This window comes from Crassostrea angulata, chromosome 8 (genome assembly GCF_025612915.1).
Source record: "Crassostrea angulata isolate pt1a10 chromosome 8, ASM2561291v2, whole genome shotgun sequence".
Taxonomy (NCBI): Eukaryota; Metazoa; Mollusca; class Bivalvia; order Ostreida; family Ostreidae; genus Magallana; species Magallana angulata.
Genome location: NC_069118.1, coordinates 45,356,624 through 45,379,377, shown reverse-complemented (window position 1 = coordinate 45,379,377; position 22,754 = coordinate 45,356,624). Strand labels below are relative to the sequence as shown.

General features: G+C 34.9%; 2 protein-coding genes across 4 annotated transcripts in view; one reads left to right on the top strand and one right to left on the bottom strand.

Moving 5' to 3' along the window:
• Positions 1-19,077, top strand: part of LOC128159335 (uncharacterized) — a 33,097-nt gene extending 14,020 nt beyond the window's left edge. The window contains exons 1-6 of one of the 3 annotated variants that reach the window (XM_052822394.1): positions 732-1,102; positions 5,380-5,598; positions 7,385-7,618; positions 13,447-13,762; positions 16,274-16,325; positions 16,764-19,077. In XM_052822394.1, coding sequence (XP_052678354.1) covers positions 1,090-1,102; positions 5,380-5,598; positions 7,385-7,618; positions 13,447-13,762; positions 16,274-16,325; positions 16,764-17,582 — 1,653 coding nt within the window. In that variant the 5' untranslated portion in view covers positions 732-1,089 and the 3' untranslated portion in view covers positions 17,583-19,077. Of the gene's footprint in view, positions 1-731; positions 1,103-5,379; positions 5,599-7,384; positions 7,619-13,446; positions 13,763-16,273; positions 16,326-16,763 lie in introns of those variants that run through there. The other 2 variants (XM_052822391.1, XM_052822393.1) reach the window with 2 other exon arrangements.
• A 979-nt stretch (positions 19,078-20,056) lies between these two features.
• On the bottom strand, positions 20,057-22,439 carry LOC128160264 (uncharacterized). Its single transcript, XM_052823560.1, has 2 exons — positions 22,256-22,439; positions 20,057-21,981 (listed from the first exon to the last, which is right to left on the bottom strand). The coding sequence occupies exons 1-2, from the start codon at positions 22,320-22,322 to the stop codon at positions 21,185-21,187; spliced, it is 864 nt and encodes a 287-aa protein (XP_052679520.1). The 5' UTR covers positions 22,323-22,439; the 3' UTR covers positions 20,057-21,184.
• Between the last annotated feature and the right edge of the window lie 315 nt (positions 22,440-22,754).

The following is a 22,754-nucleotide window of genomic DNA, read 5'->3' as shown; positions in this document are numbered from 1 at the left end:
GGAGAATGCGTCGAACTCCTGCTGCTCCGAGAGATGTACCGGGTATTGTCAAAAAAACCAAATCTGCGAAATCCTCTTCCAAAGCCGGTGATTGGGGTACCTTATGGGGCAGGATTATCTGGACGACGTTGTCTACTTTACTATTAATATTAATATCAAAACTTTTTTCTATGTGTGTATTTATATAATTTCAAATTCTACTTAAAAAGGCAATAATGGGTACCAATGTACACGATTACTTGCTTGAATCTGCATGTGCATATTTCATGCATTTATCATAACTTACATTTTAGCGTTAATAGTGTTACGATGCATTTTGAAGATCTATACAAACAGTGTCGATATAAACTTACCAATACGTGACAGAGTAAATAAGTGTTTGCATATGACTCTTCTATAAATGATTTAAAAGCTAAGGGTCCCTTTTTTGTAATATCTTCGCAATTCTAAATAACTGTCAGATGAAAATTTTACAGACTTTTAAAAAACGTTGAGTAATTTGAGACAGGTACACAATGTTTGATATTAAAGAATTGAAAATTTCATGAGAGCAATGAAAGATTTACAACCCCCTGAACCTTATAATTCGTGGGCCCTTAAATTTTATGGTTTATTGACAGAAACTTTAGAACACTTGATATCATTTTGTGGCTCGGTACGCCTTCAGTGGTGGGTTTTTTTTTCGTTGTTCAATAATCGCTGTATATATTCCATTTCCCCGCAACTGTGCATTGTTAACGCCGCAAAAAGGCAATTCGATGCAAACACCCATTTCAAGCCGAAACCAAAATTTGCATCATAACAGTCAACGTCGGGGCATAATAATACCCGCTTATTTATATGCGTGGACCCCACTGTGCACCCCGAGTAGACACAGAGGACAAGTCTTCAGTGAGATCTGAAGAGGATTATTGTCATGATGTTAAGGAATGGCAAGTTATGATGATGAATTCTGTGAGCCACTGATGACTTGGGCAAACGTTGTGTGTTCTAGTGTGACCAAATAACATATAATTTTTGAAACAAAAACGGATTTGCAAGTTTTGTTTGCTTTTTTTCGGGGGAATTGTATGATCGATTTCAGGACCAATGAAGACTTGTGGTAATTAGCCAGTACTTCACTTTTATTTTTCAGCATAATTTTCTCTATTTGATTTTTTAAAAATTATACAAATCTTTGTTGAAACAGCTGTCATTCTTGAACGGTAGAGTAGATACTAATGCCCTCTTGTAAAAGAAGGCATTTTGGTTAAGCGATGAGTGTTTGGTTTTTTTGTGGAGTTTTGTGTAAATAAGAAGTTTGATAACCGACGGTTTGGTATATAGATTTTTGCTATGTCTATAGACTTAGAGAAATCCATTGTTAATGATGAGTATTTGTCGTCGTGCAAATCTATACAATCAGCATAAAATGAACGTTTGCATAATTTCTTGACAAACTACTTTCAGCATAATTATACGAACACAAATAAAAACGACTAGTACGACGCTAATTCATTTTTCTCATTTCCAACTACATGTATGAACTATTGATGAAGAATTGTTATATCTAACAAAATATTTTGAAAAAATTCATTGAATGTACAAGATTTGTATTTTAGTCCATCCTAAATTCAATTTTTGATTTGAGGACATTGCATACCAAATATGGTTTTATTTATTCTCTCTCTCTCTCTCTCTCTCTCTCTCTCTCTCTCTCTCTCTCTCTCTACGTGCAGTAGATAAACACGACATTATTAAATTCATCATGGACAATCTATCTGGAAACCTTGAAATCCGGAGCCAATGCTTAATCTGTTCACGTATTGATATTTCTTGGCTACTCTGGGTTTATATATTGAATGAGAGACCGAGCAATAATATGTTCCTCTCCTTATTTGTCATTGAAGCCGAGTAATTACATCCATAGAAAGCTTACTAAGTAAATACCCTGATAGCCAAAAGTCATCAACGTGTTTCATTAGTTTCTCTTTAAACGGACATAAAGGGATGCACTAATGACCGAATAATGCGTAAAATAACAGCAGAACGGGTGCCTCTAAAACCCGTCATCACATTAATTACTTTATGGAACTCAAAAAGGAGTCTTTGTGGTTTTTTTATGATTTTATGAGGTACGGTTGCACTTGATTTAAATCAATAAAATATACATGGTTTTTTTTTCCATCGATAACCCGTTTTGTCATTGTGCTATGGAATTTATAAGGGGTGTGACCATCAGTGCCTCCTTAATATTTACGACCTGTTTGCCCCGAGTTTCCTCGTCTACAATTTTGTCATAGAGATTATTTACAAAATTAAGGTGTCTGAGGACATGATGCTTAATCATAAAGTGAAGGAGGCCATTGTTTGCATACATCCACGTTCACGTGGGCAATAAACAAGCGGTTTCTTTCTCGTATGTTACACGCTGTAATATAAGATATTCCCTGACATAAACTCGTTACGCGATATCTATTGGTACCTGGATGGGTATATATATAGGCAGACGACAAAATTCAGTGAACATGATACATTCACACTCAACTTCGGATGATTTATGCCTCGCAATTTTTCTGTATAGAGCGAACCTACATAAAAGCGTTGCGGTTCGGCAGTAATGACTTTTATATTCAACTATCTGCTCTTGCAATTAGAATGTGTTTGATAAACGGTCCCGGGTATTAAAAAAATGAATAAGCCATTGGCAGCAAATTATGTTTTTCATATGATTATTAATCGGTATCGTGACCTTGCTTTATAAATGCCAATCAATCCATTTCTCCAATATCAAAGTTCTCAAAAGTTGCCTTTTTTTAACCCTTTTTTTCCAAAACGTCTACTCGTTTAGCTTTGTATCCTTTGCTTTCTAGACATCGAATACAACAACACTTGTGATTATACACTCAGGAAGGACAGGTTAGAAACAGTAGCGGTCTTGTTTGAGCTGAGTGCTGTACCCCATACTTCTGTTTTCACGCCTTCTAAATTACCATCGTTATAAAGCAGGTGTTTCATTGACGTTTCTTCTTTTTCAATGAAGATCGAGTTCGTGACAAGAAAGACTTGTTGCTTTTATATCACGATGCATGGTTTTTCCCCCATCTCTCTTTTTCTGATTTGTCTGCAATTGCTGATTTATGGTCTGCCATTTTTCAAACTGTTCAAGAGCGTCGTGTTTTTTCTATATTAAGACATTTCCTTTGAAAACAGGGGTGGGTTCTTTGAGGATTTCGATAGCAACAAATCTATACAAACATCACGTTGTATATACGTAAAATGAGAAAAAAGACAAATATTTGTGCTCCAAGATCAACCGTAGTTGCTTGCTTATCTTGATTTTTACATTTGCATTCATTAGATTCAAGTCATCTCTTATGTCGCCATCACTTGATTTGAAATTACATGAATTATTTGTAAATCTTTGTTTAGCCCTACGTATAACGTTACAATCATTCACGTCAGCGAAAACTCAGGGCAAAACCGTTATCCTAAAAAAATCAAATGGAAGATCGTCATTGGTTATAAATAATTTTGCATTTATTGACAGATTGTCAGAAAGGTCCCTAGACCTTTTCGAATTTTTAATGGACGGTTGAATTTCTTTTATGATTTGATGACGGAAGATAGTCATCGGCTGAGACTGATGCAGGCTATATCTGTCGTCTGTCAATAGCGCGCGTAACAGAAACGAGGCTTCTTGATTTATCGGATGGAGAAGTTTCGTACTTAAAAATAAGTCCCCATTTTTTATAACCATATTATCGTTCTTAATTCTTGGTAATGATTTTATCAGCAGTGAAGGTAATTGCATTGGGCTTAGCTCGACTCATCTCATATCTGTCAGTGTCTAGTTTCAGACATGTTATAAGATTATGTACAGTCTACATTGTGAACTACTTTTAATTATCTTTCGTAACAGGGGAAAAAGAACTCTTTACACCGCGTTTTGAAATGTCGTAATTGGCTTATATCGGATAACTAATGGCGGGCCAAAAACCCCTAAATTCGGCATGTTCATCATATTCCCTTTATATAGTTATTGGTATATTATTCTATTTCTACATGCTTTAACGGTCGTGACAGGAAGTAATATAATTATCTTCTAGTTTCCTCTCCTCCTTTTTCTGTGCATCAATTACAGGACTCGACAGTGCAGTAATTACATGTTGTAGAAAACATCCCTAGCTAAATACCAAAAACCCCGACTAGAAGCTTACGTAATCGACGCATCTTGCTGCATAATTTAGAAAAAAGGAACAATGTGTTGCATCGTGGATGACAACGTGAAAAATGATGGTTTGACGTTAAACTTTTAATTAGAGTTGTTTTCTAATTAGAACTAGTGTCTAATTGTATTTTCCAACGAAACTCTATCATTTGTGCTTCTCTCGGACCGTATCCGATACGCATGCGTCATTGCGTGATATCGTTCCATAGCAACAACAAAGAAAGTTCAAACACACGGTCATGGAAAGAAATATTTATCGGGAAACTGCAAATCACAACTCCCTAAAGTTCATATTACTTGTGAGTCGTGATAACCATTCAACGTGTTTTGGCAATCAAGTAAATTCAGATTTTCGTCTAGAACATGTACCATTACAATTGCCGCGATAAGCCAAATTGAAAAAAAAAGTTGTTAAAGGAGTCTGAACAGTGACGAAGTCGTCAAAAAAATAACCAGTTTCTATATCACCGGAAGTTTTTGTATACATGCAGAAGCCTTTAATGGGGGACTTTTGTTGACCTTAGACGATGGTTTAAGTCATATTTACATAAAACTGCTTTTAAATAGATTATATTTATTCAATTGAATAACAGTCTCTTGAAAAACAGGAAATATCTTGAACCGGAGACCGTTTCGGGGCCCTATACACACTCATACAATAAGTGGGCTAAGGACCTTGTATTTTGTCTTAATTACACAATTAAGTTTGATTCTTGTGAAAGACGACAAATTGAACAGAGAAAATAAAACGACTCTCTTCTCTATTTGTCGGGCAGAACGCTCAATCTACGATGTAATTTTTATGAATACAATCTGTGAATTCTCTTCAAGTTTGCAGATTCCAAATAAGTAATTGTCGAAAATTGCTTGGTTGAAGTGTTAATCGCCGAAGGGGAAAGAAAATGGACTGGCAGCATCTTTAATAATATTTTTTCAAAGAATACTTGTAACTTGCAAGTTTAATTTTATAAACATGCACAATGATTCTTGTTTCCTTCTCGTTTATACATATGTACATGTACATATCCAGAAGAGAGAGAGAGAGAGAGAGAGAGAGAGAGAGAGAGAGAGAGAGAGAGAGAGAGAGAGAGGGGGGGTGTTATCAAAACGATTTCTTGGTTATCGCTTAAATTTCTTTTAGATAAATAAAAATATTTTCATTTTTTCAGGGAAAAACATAACATGTCCTCACCAACAGAGCAATATTTACTGCAGTTCTATACACCAAGGGATTGTGCAGGACTGTACAAATAGCGACATAGCGGGGGGATGGGTGTCATGTATGGACATCGATCAAAGCTGTGGGATTAATGATTACTGGATTAACAAGGACATTGTTTATGTCAAGGACGGATGCGGAGGCCGCATTCACCTCTGCTACACAAGAGGTAAGGTAAAAGGTCAAGGTCAAAGAGATTTTTTCAGATACAGTTAAAACATTCTTTATTACATTTGAAAATAATAAACATAGTACGGGTTACATGTATTATGTTTAAGGTGGTATGGGATATTAATGTATATAAAATTACATTGTAATCAAAATATTTTCACCGTTTAGAATTTTCAAATTCTACAATATTTGACCAAAACATATGTGTTCAAATAATGAAAGACCCAGCGGGATTCGAACTCATGACTTACAGCTTTGTAATTAACGGTCCAACTTATTGCCTACGCTGTAAGGTAACAATTCTGGGAAAGAAAAAGGTTATAAAATTACACTTGCTTTTGTTGTGTGTTTTTTTTTTTATTTGAAGTACTCACAATATAAAAGTGTCCCATACCACATATGTATTTCAGCAAAATGCATTAAAACACTGTAATTTACAAAATATTATAACATGTTTCAATGTTTTTATCAAAATGTTAAAAAAAATCAATTTTTTGAATCAAAAAAAAGAAGAAAACCAACCCAAGAACTGAATTAAATTGTGAGATACCATTTTCACTTTAGACGCAATAAACGCCTCGAAACAAAATAATGCAATTTATAATTGCATAATTCCTTCTACATAAAACGTTGCATCAAAACTTCAACTTTTATTAAGTGTTGCGAATAGTATTGCTCGCGAATGAATCTTGTCGAAAAATTGACCAAAACTCGATATTTGCCCTATTTGGAATGGTAGCAACCGGTGAAATGAAAGCTAATTGACAGATGCACTATGAAATACAAGCACATATGAAAATTATGACATCCCTTCCCCGCACTTCAACGAATTATATTTCTCATTAATGGCTTTCGATGGTAAGCTCCCCAGCAGTAGAAAACCTTAAATCGCGTTAGCTTGACAAGAAAATGTAATTGGAGGGCTGGAAATTAGTTTTAGGATCTGAGTTTGGCCCCAAAGATTACGCTGCTAGAAAATAAAATCTGCAGAATAATTGCCTGAAATGAACACCGCGAGATTTTTTCAGGTGTTGAGTTATTTTGATAATTTTAATGTTTAAGTGGTCAAAATATGGCATGTCAGTTACAATAACATATTTATAAATATAGTTGGTTTTTTTAAAATTTGTATATGTATTGATATTGAAATATATTGCTCGGGAATTATTATGTTAGATAGAATTTTAAGTATAATGGATGTAACAGAAAAAATTAAATTTTCATGAAATATTTACATATTGATATATTGATAACCACATTATTTCTCTTCTTATTTATAGAAATTGTGATCATTAGTTGGACTATTTATAAATAATAAATTGAATGAAACATTTAAAAATATAGTTTTGTTTCGAGTTGCATATAAAACTTAAAATAAAATAAGTGTGTCTAAGAAGATTTTTTATTTATTTTTTTTAAAAATGTTTAAAATACCGGTATATCGAAAAAATAATGAAATTCATTTTTATAAACCAAACACTTAAAATAAAAATAGATGTAATGATTTATGTATCAAATTAAAGAACAAAACTTTCTTTGACAGACAAATACTTTGATTTCATCGATATTCGTTGAACACCAAATTTCGTGGGTTTCGCTATTCAATTGATCCACGAAATTAAATGTTCATTGAAGTGCAATTTCTGTTAACATTTTGTATTGATATGATCATTGGCTACGAATTTACGTACCCTCGAAACTGTGATTTAAACTTTTTCTACAAAAATTAATGCCCTTTGATATTAATGAAGGCACAGTAATATATGATTTAATTTTGCTGACAGATGCCCCCGCCACAGAAATCAAAGACCGGACGATGGAATGTCGTCATTGGAACTCCTCGTACAAAGTGTGCAAGGTGCAAGATGCGCAGAAAGTACAGACCATCGAGAAAATCGCTCAGTTCCCGATCACTTCCGGGTCACAGTGCAGCAGGGGAATTGACTTCGGGATCATAGAGGATTCCATTTGGATCAACAATGGATGCAATGGAATTTACAAAGTGGGATACTATACAGGTATTGATTTGGACCTCCAAACACAAAAGATTTACACAGAAAACTAAAAAAAATTTTTAGGGAAAATAAATCCACATGTATTATTTTTTTAACATGACTTATGAAGTGAGCTTTTTTTCTTTTTCTCTTAATCAATCAATCTGCAAAAAAGTTACCTGTTTTATTTAACAAAGACAAAGTAAAAGTCAATTCAAGACTTTGCAGAAGTCAGATATGATCTCTTTCCGTGTATTATAAATGAGTTCTTTCTCAGAGGGTATTTATTATTTTCTTAAACACTTCCCTCGCTCACACAGTCAGAATCATCAAGATCTCCTGAACTTTATTTCCCCTTGTTTTTTATGACCACCTTTGTCAGTCATAATTATCGACCAATATCAATTCCTTTAGCACAGAAACTATTCTACAGATTAAATCTTAATTAACTGATGGAGCAAAATTGTCACGTTCCCACAACATGGCCGTGTCATGACATGCCTTTTAATAGCCATGATCAGTCCCCCTTCCGATAAATCACATAATACTGCTCTATCGATAGGAGGAAAAAAGAGCTAATTCACGCCTTGTCATTTGGATAAAAGAATATTATTTAGTGATCGAATGATTACTCCATTTGAATGAATAATTTTTGGCGTTTTTTACGAGGATTTATGATCCCATTATAAGAATTAGGCAGGACTTAATGCTAGTCGTACGTGGTTTCTAGTATTTTACAGAACATCGTAATGCCCGTTATGGCTAGCATTATCCAAAACAAAGACAATGGGGATTCTTGCGTGTAAGCTGCACATAAAGTTCTTTTTTTTTCACCATAAAAACCCTCCGCCATTTTCTAGTTTATGGATGCCGTTTTATTTGTCGGTAGAATATGAAACGAAAATGAAAACAAAACTCTTGGTCTAATGAATCATGGTATTGTCAGAGCGAGCAGCAGGTTTACGAGGAAGCAAGCTTAATCCTTCTTCCCTGTTGTTCTATCGCCATAATGTCCATGCTGCGGTTTTTAATCTCCTGAATAGACACAGTCTGGTACGTAATTTTATTGTCTACTGAGCGCCTGCATCTTGCGGGGGTCTTCTTAGTGTACATCCGGTAAGGGACTACAAAATAAAAAAGAACACAGAACCATACTCTTAAGTAATAAGCGACGAAAACCAAATGTCGAAAAAAAAAATAAGCCACCAACAATGTAAAGCATTTTTTTTTAAAAAATTTACAAAAAGAGGATACCTTTATGTTATTTTCTTTGTAAGAATAATAGTGTTGTGTTCAGGGAATTTTTACGATGCAGAAGCGGAAGGTCTTTAAGTTTCCATTTATTCGAAACTGTTTTGACTGAAATTTAAACTTAAACTCATGGAAAAACCGTGATGAGTTATGCAACTTTCAAAGGTATAAGATGATCTTGAACTTTATCAAGTATTAAAGAACAAAATAATACAATTACATTTCGACCACATAAAAGCTACGGTACCGCGGCCGTCTAAACGAACAATACTCTAATAATCATGAATTAAATAAAAACATCTAAAACCTTTCAAGTAGATTACAATAGCACTTGAACATTCCCGAAATGCATTCTGCAATTGTTTGAACCGTAAATAGGACTATGGTCATAAAAGTTAAGCGGATTTTAATTTGGTCGTAATTCCTTGCAAAACAAAACAGGAGTAAGCACCGAACCTTATCTTAATCCTTTGGCGCTTAACAATTAATTCGACACGTCTGTACACCATCGTTGTGTAATTTCTTTGTCTGGTTTATTTATGTTTGCTATTCTGTCCGTGTTTAAAGAGCTTTGATTGGAATAATACGCTAGGCTTAGGAGATAATAGTACAAATATTGAGATAAACCTTTTCAGAACTCTGCATTTGCTTCGGGCCATGTGTGTCCTTGATCTAACCATCAATGTTCCTCCACTTATAAGTACCCGGTATTAACTTAACGTCTCTGCATCATTTTAATTTACAATGTACTGTCGATATCTCTTTCAAACTGTATTAAATAGTGTTTGGCATATACTTATGCATATGTACTGCTGAATACAACATTACGAGTTAATTTAACAGTTACATACATGTAGCTACAGAGGCATTGATGAACGTTTATCATATGCATCATAAATAGCTTATGGTCTATTTCAATGACGCACATTTCTAATATATGTATCGAATATGTAAGAGCTATGCAAAGTAAAATCAGGCAACGTGTGTCGAGATAATTGTTTTTTCCTTTTTTCATTAATTTTTGAATTAGGTGTATTCATGAAAAAGCCAACCCTTTATCGAGCAACGTTCCGTTAAAGTCGCTTGATATCAACCAAAATCAGCCGCATACTATTTCCGTTCGTTTATTCATGAGGCCCAATCGTAGAGCTGCAATTTTCTTACAGATTTCTGGATAATATAATAAGAATGACACCAGCAATGTTTTGATGATGAAATATGAAACTAGCTTCGCCTTCGAGATATCAAGAATTGTAAATCCATGGGGAGCAAAACTATTGATTTCTCTTTTGAAACTTGTTGCGTCTGTTGTAAAGTTTTCACAATCCTCCATTTACTGGAATTATTTCAGATTCCTGATGATTGAAAAATTAATAAATTAATCTCGAATTTGCTTTTATTTCTGACATTCGTGGGGTGTTACAACCTGATTTAATGGGCTTCGTCACGCTCACCAAATTGCTTTGGATGCGTTGCTGCTTCTAATATACTCCAAGGGGGTGGCGGTCTTTTTTGATTTCCGGAAGCTGAAGAGCGATTGACACGTTGATGGGGCTGGCAGTGCCAATTGCATTGTAGACGATACGCATTTGATCGTTATTATTGTATTGAGATATGAATATTTGATTCTCCGAACGGGATTACAGTTTCTTGTAAGAAAATAATGACTCATTCTTTAAACAAAACAATATCATAAACAAGACAACTGATGAGAAAAACCAGCGCTCTCTTAGAGAATATAAGAAATATGTTTCTGGGCCAATAAATTCTTATAGTCCCTCGAGGATAAGACTATATGAGGAAACAAAAAGTGCACTTTTACTTATTTCTAGCAGTGCAAACTCTAGCTTAATCACCCTTACAGGCATTCACGATCTCTTTCAATAGAATTTAATTAAATGAGGACAGAATACACCTGCATCAGCAAAATATTAATTACTAGAAGAAAAAATCCAATTCTATGTCATTTTATTTTTGTTTAATTTCACGATCTTTGTGAAAGACGGACATACAAGATGAACAAATTGAGTTCGAATCGTTATCTCATGGTTAATTGGAATAATAATTAATTATCCACAAAAGCAAGCCAGCCGTACACAATCGCTGACAATGTTAGTCAGGCTATTAAATTTAGATGCCAGTTGTATCGTAAATTCTTTTCATTTTCTGTATCAGTGAATAAAACTCCCAGAAATTCCCTATCTTTTCCTCAATGGGCATATTTATTTACCGAACGAATGTTAATAATATAGATTTTATGACCGTGCATGTTTTGCCTCCAGATCAAAGTTAATTTAATGTAAATTCTCATAAGACTCCTTCTGTTTCTAATTTCAATACAATACGACATTTCCCTGGAGAAAACCCATCTTCCTCGTCACTTGTGCACTATATACGTCCAAACTGTTTAGGGGTTTCTCTTCATCCATCTGCCGCTTACAGATCTAATCAGTCGCTCAAGTATCCACAAGTTCCCCAGATTGACAGAGATGCTGGACAGATTTGTCTTTGTCATATTGTTAGGGATGTCTACATGTATGTTACAGCTTTTACGAAAACGTTTCTCCTGAGAATTGTTAGGGATTAAAGTAAGATACCTTTCAAACTTCGTACCTACAGGTGTACCGAACAACTAACACTTATAAGTACAAAAGAGCTAGAGTCATACATTTTTATTCGTCAAATTTTTGGCGATACATTATTTTAAAAAAAAATATCACTTATTGGTTTATTGTGTAAATAGTGAAATAAAAACATATGGTGATTTTCAATTAAAAGATGTACTGTGTTGGAAAGCAAACTGAAAGAAGAAAATCTTCAAGAATCTAAAGACTCTTGGAATCGGACGGTTTTTGCCGCTATAAGATCGAACGTCTGCCTGGTTTTAATACATGTACGCTAATGGCCATACGGGAGTAAATCCTACTTTGATTGAATCCGCTTCCTGTCACTGTGGCGGCTTCTATTAGTCAAAGTTCTGGCGAAATTGATCACTCATGTCAAAATATAGGAAAACATGTTTCATTGTTCGTTCAATTTTTGCCCACCTCGATCTCGTATTTTAAAACTGCGAAGCACGCTATGAAGCATTGAATTCTGGGATGCCTCAAAACAAAGATGGCTGTCAATCAAAATGTCACGACTTTTGTCAAAACAACTGTTCCGTTTCTTGCTCATCAATGGTCTTGTTACTTTCATAAGATAGAAATGGTTTCTTTTCCATCAATACCTGTCTACATTTGAATACCTCCAAACGCAGTGCATATTGATGGAGGTGTCGAGAAACGACATCAATATTTTCTTTAAGGCCGATAACATAATTAAAATTGATAAGATAAGAGCAATGATTAGCGCAAATATTCATAGTTTACCCTGCATGGTTAATTTGTTCTCATGGAAGTCGATAGTCGAAGAATGTTAGCCGTCTGCTGCTTGACCACCCATGCATCTCTCTCTCTCTCTCTCTCTCTCTCTATCTCCAATCTGTCTTCTCTCATTTCTCCTCTTTTCTCTCTCTCCCTCAACCATTAAGAGTACTTCATGGAAATAGAAGAATATACAATAAAAGTTCTTGATTTTGAGGGTTTTTTCTCGCTCACGCCCCATAAGCTTCCTATGTCGGTTTTACATGCAGCATTGAATATCAAACGTTTGGCTTAATGGAAAACTATTTCCACCGAGCAGGGAAGAAGTCGATATTGTGAACAGACAGCGGCTCTGAAAGATACAGGAGGAAAAAAAATGACTCCCCATTTATCATGACCGGGCACTGTGTGTAACGACTACCTCCATTGAATTGGTTAATTTGTATTTCTGGTGAACATTTAAACTGGGGAGATAGTAAATTGTATAATTCACCGCGCTCTCGTACTTCTACATGTTCCATCAATTCCAACGGATCGCTGCGATCTTTCAACAATGCTGAAAATTTGGGATAGAAATCATGTACCATTATCTTCCTATTCTCGCTGAATGTAATAAAATATTGTGAAAATTGCACATCATGGGCGCATGCATTTGGTTTGTTTGTGAATGTTAAATTGCATTTTAATGATACGATTGGTTGACTGCATAGTCTCGTACATATACTGTTGTGATAGTCACTCGTTTGCGAATCCTTTCTCCGCTTTTAACCATTATGACTCTCAATAATGAAAATTTAAAAATCTATATAAACTGTTCCAAAATGCAATGTCTGGTTCAGTACATACATACGTTTTAATTTCCTCCCCAGATATTTGAATTAAGAATGGGGTTTCCCGCAATCAACAGGCATATATCATCTATTGAATTATTTACATTGTTACATCTTCCCCAGCAGGGATTTAAATATGAATTTCATTTCATAACCCACAAAAAATCCCATTCAATTAAAATACTAAAGTTGTAACTTCTTTCCACCGAGATTAAAACTGTGATTTATTTCATAATCTAGGTTAAAAAAATTATTGAAACTATTACGCCATAGCTTCAATCCCGTAGATTAATACTAAAATAAGAATTATCAAATAACTTTTAAAAAAGCAAATCGATAGTTTAAGAATAACTTACATCACAATTTGTTCCAATTTTAACTCTGATTTTTATTTCATTACCTACAGACAAACCAGCAAGTGTTAACCCGCCGACACCGGCGCCAAGTTCGACAACTCCTACCATTGCAAAGACGACAAAATTCCCGGGCGGAAACATCCAGAAGAACGTCACCACCACCACGCCCAAAAGCATTTGGGATTTCACCCCGACCCCCAAAGTTGGCACCACCACCCCCACCGACCCAATCACCCAAGCCCCCACGGGGAACATCTGGAGTGACGGTTTGATGGGGATAACGGTGGGAATTCTTTGCGGGGTTTTCCTGATGTTTCTGCTGACCTGCCTCGCCATCCTGTGGTTTGTTAGAAGGTACAGAGTAGAGTAAGCATCATATAGTAGTTTATATTTATTTCTTTATTCTTCTGTGGGAAGTCCTTAATCGTGCCGGCCATCTTTGTTTTCAATTTGATTTTTTAAAATTATAAATAGCCGATGACGTAATCTTTAATGGCCCGCCAAATCTTTAATTAAGATTTCTTTACGTACGTGATTGATTTTTTGATATATTATTTTGCTGCAATCGTAAATAACCCTTTGGGTTAAACAAATACTAGAACTCTAGGTTTACTCTAAAACTCACTCTTTTCAATGATTAATCTTTTTAAAAAATTTAATTATTTTACATACACAGGAGAGATAGATGACTACATCTCATTTATCAAAAGCTCCAAAACTCATTCTTACTAAAAGAAGAAAGTATAATCAGTTCCATCGCGAGTTATTATTAAAAGGGAAGTTAAAAAATGTTCTACGGGAATTTAAAAAGAAATATTTAGTATATTTGATCAATAACACGCTTCTTTGACTTTTAAAGTATATAGCCAATAAGAGTTTTGAAATTAGAATCTTACGGTAGAATAATTGATCTAACGGAACTATAACGGTAAATAAGCTTTTAATATCCTAGACAGATGCGGAACTGGTCCGTATAATTAAGCGCATACATTTGAAAGATATATCAACCGAACATAAAATAAAAGATTTTTTTAAGGAGGGGGCAATTCTTTATATGGTCGGCACATTTAATGACAGCCATGTAGTGAGCCTTTACTTCTACGTACACCTTAACTCTCTAATAGAAAATTTCTACGACTAATCTACGTACAACTTGTTGCGTGTGTTGTGCAGTGTCTGTGGTGTGCGATCTTCGCCGATGTTCTTTCATAAAACATACATTTGAGGGCTTCTCTTTCCGATAATTAGATAAAAGAAATTGCATTGCCAAGGGATATTACAGCCAAGAACAAAATTAAATCATTAACGATTTTTCAGCGCTTGGAGCTCATATAGAGGAGAGGGTTTGACGTATGGACAAATGAGGGCATAGCAAGGAAATCGCTAAAAATAGTGATAAAAGGCTCGGCCAAGTCTTTTCAACCCACAGTTAACATGTAATTTGGCAGTTATATGAAAGAACATCTGATTTTGCATGACTTTTATATATGTTGAGCTATCACTCTATCTACAATCTTTGCATGTCAACAAACATATTCATTAGAAGTGTGTTCGAATTGTATTTCCTGTATTCAAATACCTCACGACATTTATAAATGTAAACAGGTTTTTAGGATTTGTAATTCAAACAATCTGTTTTTTTGTTTAAAAAACCCAAATGGATGCAATTCTTTTAAACGGTCTTCGTATGTTAATCAATGTGGATTCATCTGAATGCCATATACCCACATAATGTTACATCTCAACACCAGTATGAGCGGGTATTCAAATATTAAATGTACATTTTAAAGATTGTCAAAAGTCATATTTCATATTAAAATATACAAGGTTTTGTTTTTGATAAGTAACATTGAGTATTTCAGTTGTTTGATTTTAAATGTTTATCAAGATGCAATTTTCTCAGAATAATTTTTTTTTATCCGGGAACGGAAAAGTTACTGAGCTTATAGTTGACTGAATGGCATGGCTCTGCCATTTATTCAACTTACCAGACCTTTCAGACTACATGTCACATTTTCATCTCGTGTTCATCGGCGATGTTTAAAGTGAGAGACATTTAATATCATTAGCTCACAAACTGTTTGGAAGTTTTTAATCTCTCCGCAACAAATCGCCTCGATTTCTCTTCATGCAAACTCAACAAGTGGAACGAATTATCGGGAAAACAATTAAGGGGGGATCGTGAGTCAGCTAATTACCCCGCCCTACCCCTTAAGTAGTTCTGTCAACTTGAGAAAAACATTGATAAAACACCGGTAGCCAAAATTTATGTACCCAGTGCTTGCATCTGGTCATCGAAACACTTGGAATTACGTAAAGATTATGATCTCGGTAATGTCTAATGTCAAATATAAAAGATCAACCCCCTGTTGTTTGGATACATTGTAGCAAACGCTTAGGTGAATTGACATTTTGACTGAAAATTTAAAGAACCTAGGAACATTACCCAAGTTAACCGAAAATTTTCTCTAAAAAATTCTTTCACGGCTTGTCAAAGATTCGAGTACTCATGTCATTCATGTGCTGCAATAATTCCTAACTCCGAGCATTTCTAAACAAGATTGAGGGTTTTTTTTTATATCACGTTTATAAAATTATTAGATAAATAAATTGTTACTATCTTTCATTACACTTTAAATATATGACATGTATATGAAGTTTTAATCTTTTACCATTGATATAATTGTGTATTACTCAATTCATTGCTAATTTGCTAAGTAGACATGTACTTGTTTTATATACATGTATACTAGAACTGTATTGTTTATTTTCACGTTTGAGTGCTTTTTGATTTGCCGTGTTTGACTTTAACCCATGCACTCAACAGAAAGCCTTTGATAGATAAATCTAAGACTTGTCATTGCTTAATTCTTTCAGACGCCGGATGTTGGACAACGAAAAGAAAACCAAGAATACATATCAGAGAGATGTAAGTATCCGGTTAATTCGTTTATCACTGATAATAAAGTTCTCGACGTCAAGGCTCCTGTAAATTGATAGAGTTTCAGGGTGTTAAATTCTTTCAGTCAATGAACTATGTTTTACAAAAAAAAAAATACAATGATCATGTATTACTTGCAAGAATCATTCATGATTTATTATGTGTTTTTAGGAGTTGAATAAAAAGAAAACTTATATACCATCACAAAACATGAGAGATTCTTTCGATCACATTTCAATCTAGTTTTTTATCTTTAAAAAAAGCCTTTCTGATAGCTATTAGTTCAATGCAGAAACTTTTTAATCTTTTTAAGTGAACATTTTTAGTAAATAAATGAAAACCAGGGTTCTTCAGCATGAAGTAATTGTAATGGGCCCTATTTTTTAAAATATTGAAGTTTTTTAAAAGATTTTTTCTTTCCCACAGGAAGCATTCGTGGATGATGGGCGCCATTATGAAGAAATTCATCCCAGGGAAACTGCATACGAAGCACAACCATTCCTCTCATCTCCTAACGGACTTCCGGGACAAAAACAGATGAACGGGTCGTTTTCAGAGCCGAATAATAACCCTTCAAACAACCGTGTTCCTCCGCTGGGGGAGAACTATTTCATTCTGGAGCCGTCTCAAAGAGGGACAAATGCACCTAGTCAAAACATGATCCCCATGCATCCGAGTGGCATGGAAACTTATCATCCGAGTATTCACGGATTTATTCCGTATATGCCCGGTCATCATTTTTTAGTTCAGGGACCGAGTCCCCATCACCAAGCGGTGCAGTCACAACACCCAACGGTGCCCCCTGCTCATCTCATTCCACTGAGGGAGAAATATATTATTTCCGATCAAAGATCGTTGGAGTCTCCGACTGGAATGGTGCGATATCCGGATCGAAATAACACGATTGGGTCGTGCCAGGTGTCCGGGTTTCGTCACAGTCCAGTGAGTTTTACCCAGGACCGACCTGGTCAGTTTTCTCTTGATCGCAGACAGAACATGCCATATGTCCAACGATCAACTAGTGTCTGTAGTCAAACGACGCTTCCCGAACATGGCGGAGGCGGAGAGGAAGAGGGTTATGACAGAATAGAGGACTTCCGGCAGTCCATTCGAGCACCCTCGGAGAAGAGCGGTACCGGTAGTCACCATTATGATCAAGTGCAATTGACAGAATCCCCTTCACATGGGAGTGAAAGTCGATCTCAGTCCACGAAATCCACACAGGACAGCTCCACTTCCTGTTAGCCTCTCTTTCGATATTTAACATACAGTGACATCTAGCGTTGTATGCGTAATTCCTTTTAAAAGGGACCAATTTGAAACCCAATCACGTGTGCTACAAGTTTAATTTTTTGTGATCTTGCCTTGACATGAAGATGGAATTATATGAACTACATGTAGCTAATATTTCGTTTACTTAAATACAATGAACTCGAATTTTAACGAGTTATCCCTTGAGTAGTTTACTCCCCAAATGAAATCCAGATGAAATGGTGCTTTTTGATGTGATTTTAGTTTTTATTTAACATTGGAGTTGTGTTGCCTTAACTTTTATTTTCTCTTGTATGAATCTAATTCGTTTGTCCCATTTTTATACTTCTACTATAGACTATTTAATGTTTTAAAATCGCAAACAAAGGAATTTTCATCAATAATTAAAAGAAAATCATGGTATTTAAGAAAAAATCTTTAGGGAGGGCTTTGAGATTTTCTTTAACCTAGAACAACATGCATTTATATTGATTGAACTTATTCAGCATTATTATTATAGTGAGCATTTATTTATTTATAATTGTTGAAACATGATTATTATTATCATCGTTGAAATTTATTTTGATTTTTAGTTTGTTATAAGCTTTATAAATTTACACACTTTTATACAATGAAACAAGTAATCGTCTATTCTATATGGCATACCGGTATAACAGCATTTGTATTACCATAAATATTTTTATTTTATAATGTTTTTATCGATTTTACAGCCATTGCTTTATCATCCCATCATTGTCAAAAACTGCAAAAACGAGACAATTTTCTAACCCCCCCCCCCTTTGCACAATTAAACAATGGGCACTTCTTGGTCAGATCCAATTTTTTGTTAGGTTGAAATGAAAAAAAATATTTTGCTACATATATTGTCCATTCACAAATTACCATTATACAGATGAGTTTGAATTCAAGTGTGTGCACACGTGTGTAAATATGTTTGGGCATGTATCTGTCTGAGTACAAGTGTGTGTGTTTGCGTACATGTGAGAATCGATAGACGCCTTAACTAAATACTTTCACAGAGACTAATTAATTAAGCGGAAAAAGTGAAATGTGCAATTTGATTTTTGTTATTGACTGACAGCTGAAAAACTAAACTTTTAAAAAAAATGCATATAGTTGGTGAATTATCGGTGAAAATGGTAAATGAAACATCCCTGTGTTATAGTATTATTCATTCTATAGAGCATTGGAAGTTTGCTTTTTGTCCCCTTAATTTTTTTTTTGAGTTTCAGAAAAACAAAAATAAGAATGACCAAGTATTACATTTTCATGTACTGGTACTGGGGTTATCAAGTCATACTGCATTAATTGTGTGATGCCAATAGAATTTTAAAATGTTCTGTAGAAAAATATTCCGCTGCATTTTTTTACGCTTGTCAATCTAATTCAATAGACCTATTGACTGGGTCTAATGTGTGTTTTTATTTGTGATACATGCATAATACAATAAAAGAAATTTACACTTAAATATACACGGTTTTTTTTTTGTTTATAAACACTTTGAACGTGTGTTGCAATCTCTAGTTGGCAAAAGTACTTGGATCGTTATATACTTTTTTTTCCTAATCGATTTACATGTACATGCAGATGTGTATGAAGGGCAACTATTTTTGGAACTTACTTTATTGAAATTCTCGCCGTTTACCAACTTTCATTACGCCTTAGCGTTGCGTTTAACAACGAAGACAAGTGAATATTATCTTTAATAAAATGGTCGTGATGATGTAATAATAATTGAATCGTTTCAAAAGGCGTAATGTATACCATAATCAGTGAACAGAGCAGATGACATAATTATGATTAGTAGATCATTTTAGTTCTATCAGATCCTAAAGAATTATTTTACATGTATGCCCGAAATGGGAAATAATATGATGCTTTTATCTATAAGATAATTACTTTAACAAAAAAAAAAGACGTTATATTTGCCCTTTAAGCCATAAAACTACTGCATGTACATTGTATTTAGTAAATATAGATTTGGCATTGAAATTTAATAAAATTTGAACCTACTCCCTATTATTCTCTTTCACGAGGCTTTTAAAATCTAAAAAAGGATCATACAATCCTTTTCATGTACTATTCCTCAGTGATATTAAACTATCGGTCCTACTGAGCGAACAATCCCCAAGCAGTGGCGGGCATATTATTATAAACCATATATGCATAATATACAATGTATGAATGGCGTAATATCAAAATGGCCCATTAGGGACATTCGGTCCTTCCAAAAGTCAACAAAACCTTTTACTTATGTATTTGAAATTTAACAAAAATAATGTTTAATATACATAAAACATGTATAATGTGAAGTGAATCGTTTACGGTACAACATTAAATAATCAGACTGCTATTAGACGGGGATGGATTCGCGCGATCGGCCAGTGATTTTGTCAGCTGTTTGGTATGTTTGGTACTGAGGAATACTGAGCTGGCATAATGACTATATTGACACCCATATACTATGTACTAGTGATAGACGCTCCAATACATTAAGAACAGCTGTCGCCGCCGGGAACCTTGTGTTGAGTGCTTGGTTTAATGGTTTATGGCGATGGTTGGGAAACAACGCAAAGTTAAAAATAACAGTAAAATTCTAGAAACAGCTTTGATCTTTCATTCATTAAAGGGAGTTCTCATATTAAATTGCCATTAATTAAACACAAGATAAGGCGCAACCTCAGCTTCTCAGACATTTACCGACATAAAGCCCCCCCCCCCCCCCTTCCGAGTCGAAGAAGTGACGCAGACGAAAGAAAGATAACTCTGTAGAAGGGCAATCAAAGAAATATATCCGATCGACTGGGTAGATGTAAATTCAAATAAATCCAATAAAGTAAATAAGCATGTAACAACTATATAAATACAGGTTTTATCTAGTTTGAAAAATTCAATGGTAATATAATTATATAAATTTTCATAATTTTTTTAAATCACGTGCACATGTTTGAATGTACACAAGGAATGTATAGTGACCTTCTTTAGCGATGTAGATGTTATTTTTAAAAATAAATAAGTGCGTGTAAATATAAAAACTTTCTAACGACAATATTATTTCGTAGAATATTTTTGCACAGTAGTATATAATGATCTATGTCTGATACATTTCATCAATCTATACCAGGAAATATTCTCACAAAAAAACTCTATGATGCGATTTTCTGGCTATAATTACTTTTATAATATTCAGACTTTTAACAAACACATCTCATGTGTATAATGCCTTTTAACTTAAACAATAAAATAATGCACTTTTTATGATTTATGCAGAACATGAAGGAAGCGACATTGCCGGAAAAAATACATAAGTGCAGCTGTAAACACGCGCTCGCAGGTTATGTACTTCTTTGTGCAATGACGCTACCTTCACAACACGCATGAATAATCTTATTGCTTATATTTGCATCTCGTAAAGAGCAAAGAACAGTTACTAAATTACTGTTTATGTACAGTAGTAAGATAGATAAATGAAACAACCAAGCCGTTTTATTTAAGGAATAAGGAATCATACTTTGAATATTATGAGGTGATAATTTCGGTCGGGGCGTGGTCAAATCCAATAAAGCCCGATATATTCAGGAAAATAGCTCAAAAGCGTCAAACCAGTTCCCTCGGACATTTCGGAACCAGTTTGGACACTCCATGTAGCACTGGAAGGCCACGTTCTGATCGTCGTCAACAATGTACTCAGTCAGGAGTTTTCGAAACGTTTTCCTATACAGTCGCTCATACCTCAAAATGGCGCCACCGTCCCCGCCAAAGAAACCACCACAAAACGCGGGTCCCATGTTGACTTTGTGGGGATCGTTAATATCTATGTACCACCTGGGGTCGTTAAGTTCAATATAGGTTATCTTATCATGATAGTCGAGAAGTTTTCGCGGTTGAAAGTTTTTCCATCGGGTTAGGTCTTCGCCATGCCCGTACCCGGCGTCTATCCAGAAGAAATGCGTGCTATTGAACGGGTTACGCCGAACGGCGTCTGCAAGAAACGATATTTTGTTGTTCATTAGAATTAAATATTCTACTGAAAAGGCCTCGGGGTGGTCCAACATGTCATTCGACTCTCGAAACTCGGGTGATGTGATGACGTCATTAATATGCTGCCGGTATTGAGAATATTCTAAGTCCGAAAATTTAATTCTGAAGGTTTGGGTTTTGTTCTGATAACCTTTCCTTTGGTCCAGCACAAAGTTTTGAACAGTTTCGTCAGAATACACAATCAGGTTCACATTTAAACCAAGAACATTTCTAAAGTATGACAGATATTCGTCGAAGCTCCTGCGGAAGAACTGCCACCGATCTCGACCAATGTCGTACAATGCAGTCACCAACACAGCATCTGAACTTGGTTTGTGTGTTTGTCCGTGTACTAGATATATAAGAGAAGCACTATTTTATAGGTACATGTACATGTAAATCGAATGTGTGTAATTGTGTACACCTCAAATTCCTAAAGAAAATCTTAGAGGACGTTTGGATCAATCGGAAATCATGACGTTTGAAGGAATCTTCAACGATTAGCGCATATCTTAAACCGGGGTATACCGTATAATGTAAAAGTACGTGTAGCGCGAGTGCACGTGTACTCTTTCAACTTAGCTTTAAGGAAATTTCTATCAATAATTTAGTACGATTGTACTCACCTATTAGAAAACACTGTACTAGAATATTTACGAAGAGAGGAACTTCGGCAAAATTCAATTTAAACATTGGTATAATATATACTTCATTAAACTTCAGATGTACTATTCATGAGTTTAAGTGTCCACTGCTTATCTACAGTCAGTCATCATATGTATATAGTTCAGATCATTAGGACCATTGTAATCTAACACTAACAGTGGACTCGCTGAAATCTTCCGCTCTACAGAACTGACCGCTATACGCGCTATCAGTTGAATTTGCGCAATCATTAAAAGAACGTACCCCCCCCCCCTTTCTTTTTAAACTACACACGATAATTTATTTCTGCGCAATTTCGTGAGATTCGCAACTCCCTAAAATATAATTCTTGCTTTTACATTTTTATTAATGATAAAAATATCATACATTGTACCACCTAGAAAGAACATGTCGCCCGAATACTTTTCAGAACTTCGACGTAAACGGGAAGACACCCTCCTTTTTTTTTATACACAAGAA

Bases quoted from the DNA above. Each gene is read 5' to 3' on its own strand.
- LOC128160264 (XM_052823560.1), bottom strand. From the start codon at position 22,322: ATGTTTAAATTGAATTTTGCCGAAGTTCCTCTCTTCGTAAATATTCTA. The intron at 21,982-22,255 runs GTGAGTACAATC...TTATATATCTAG, and splicing joins AGTACAGTGTTTTCTAATAG to TACACGGACAAACACACAAA.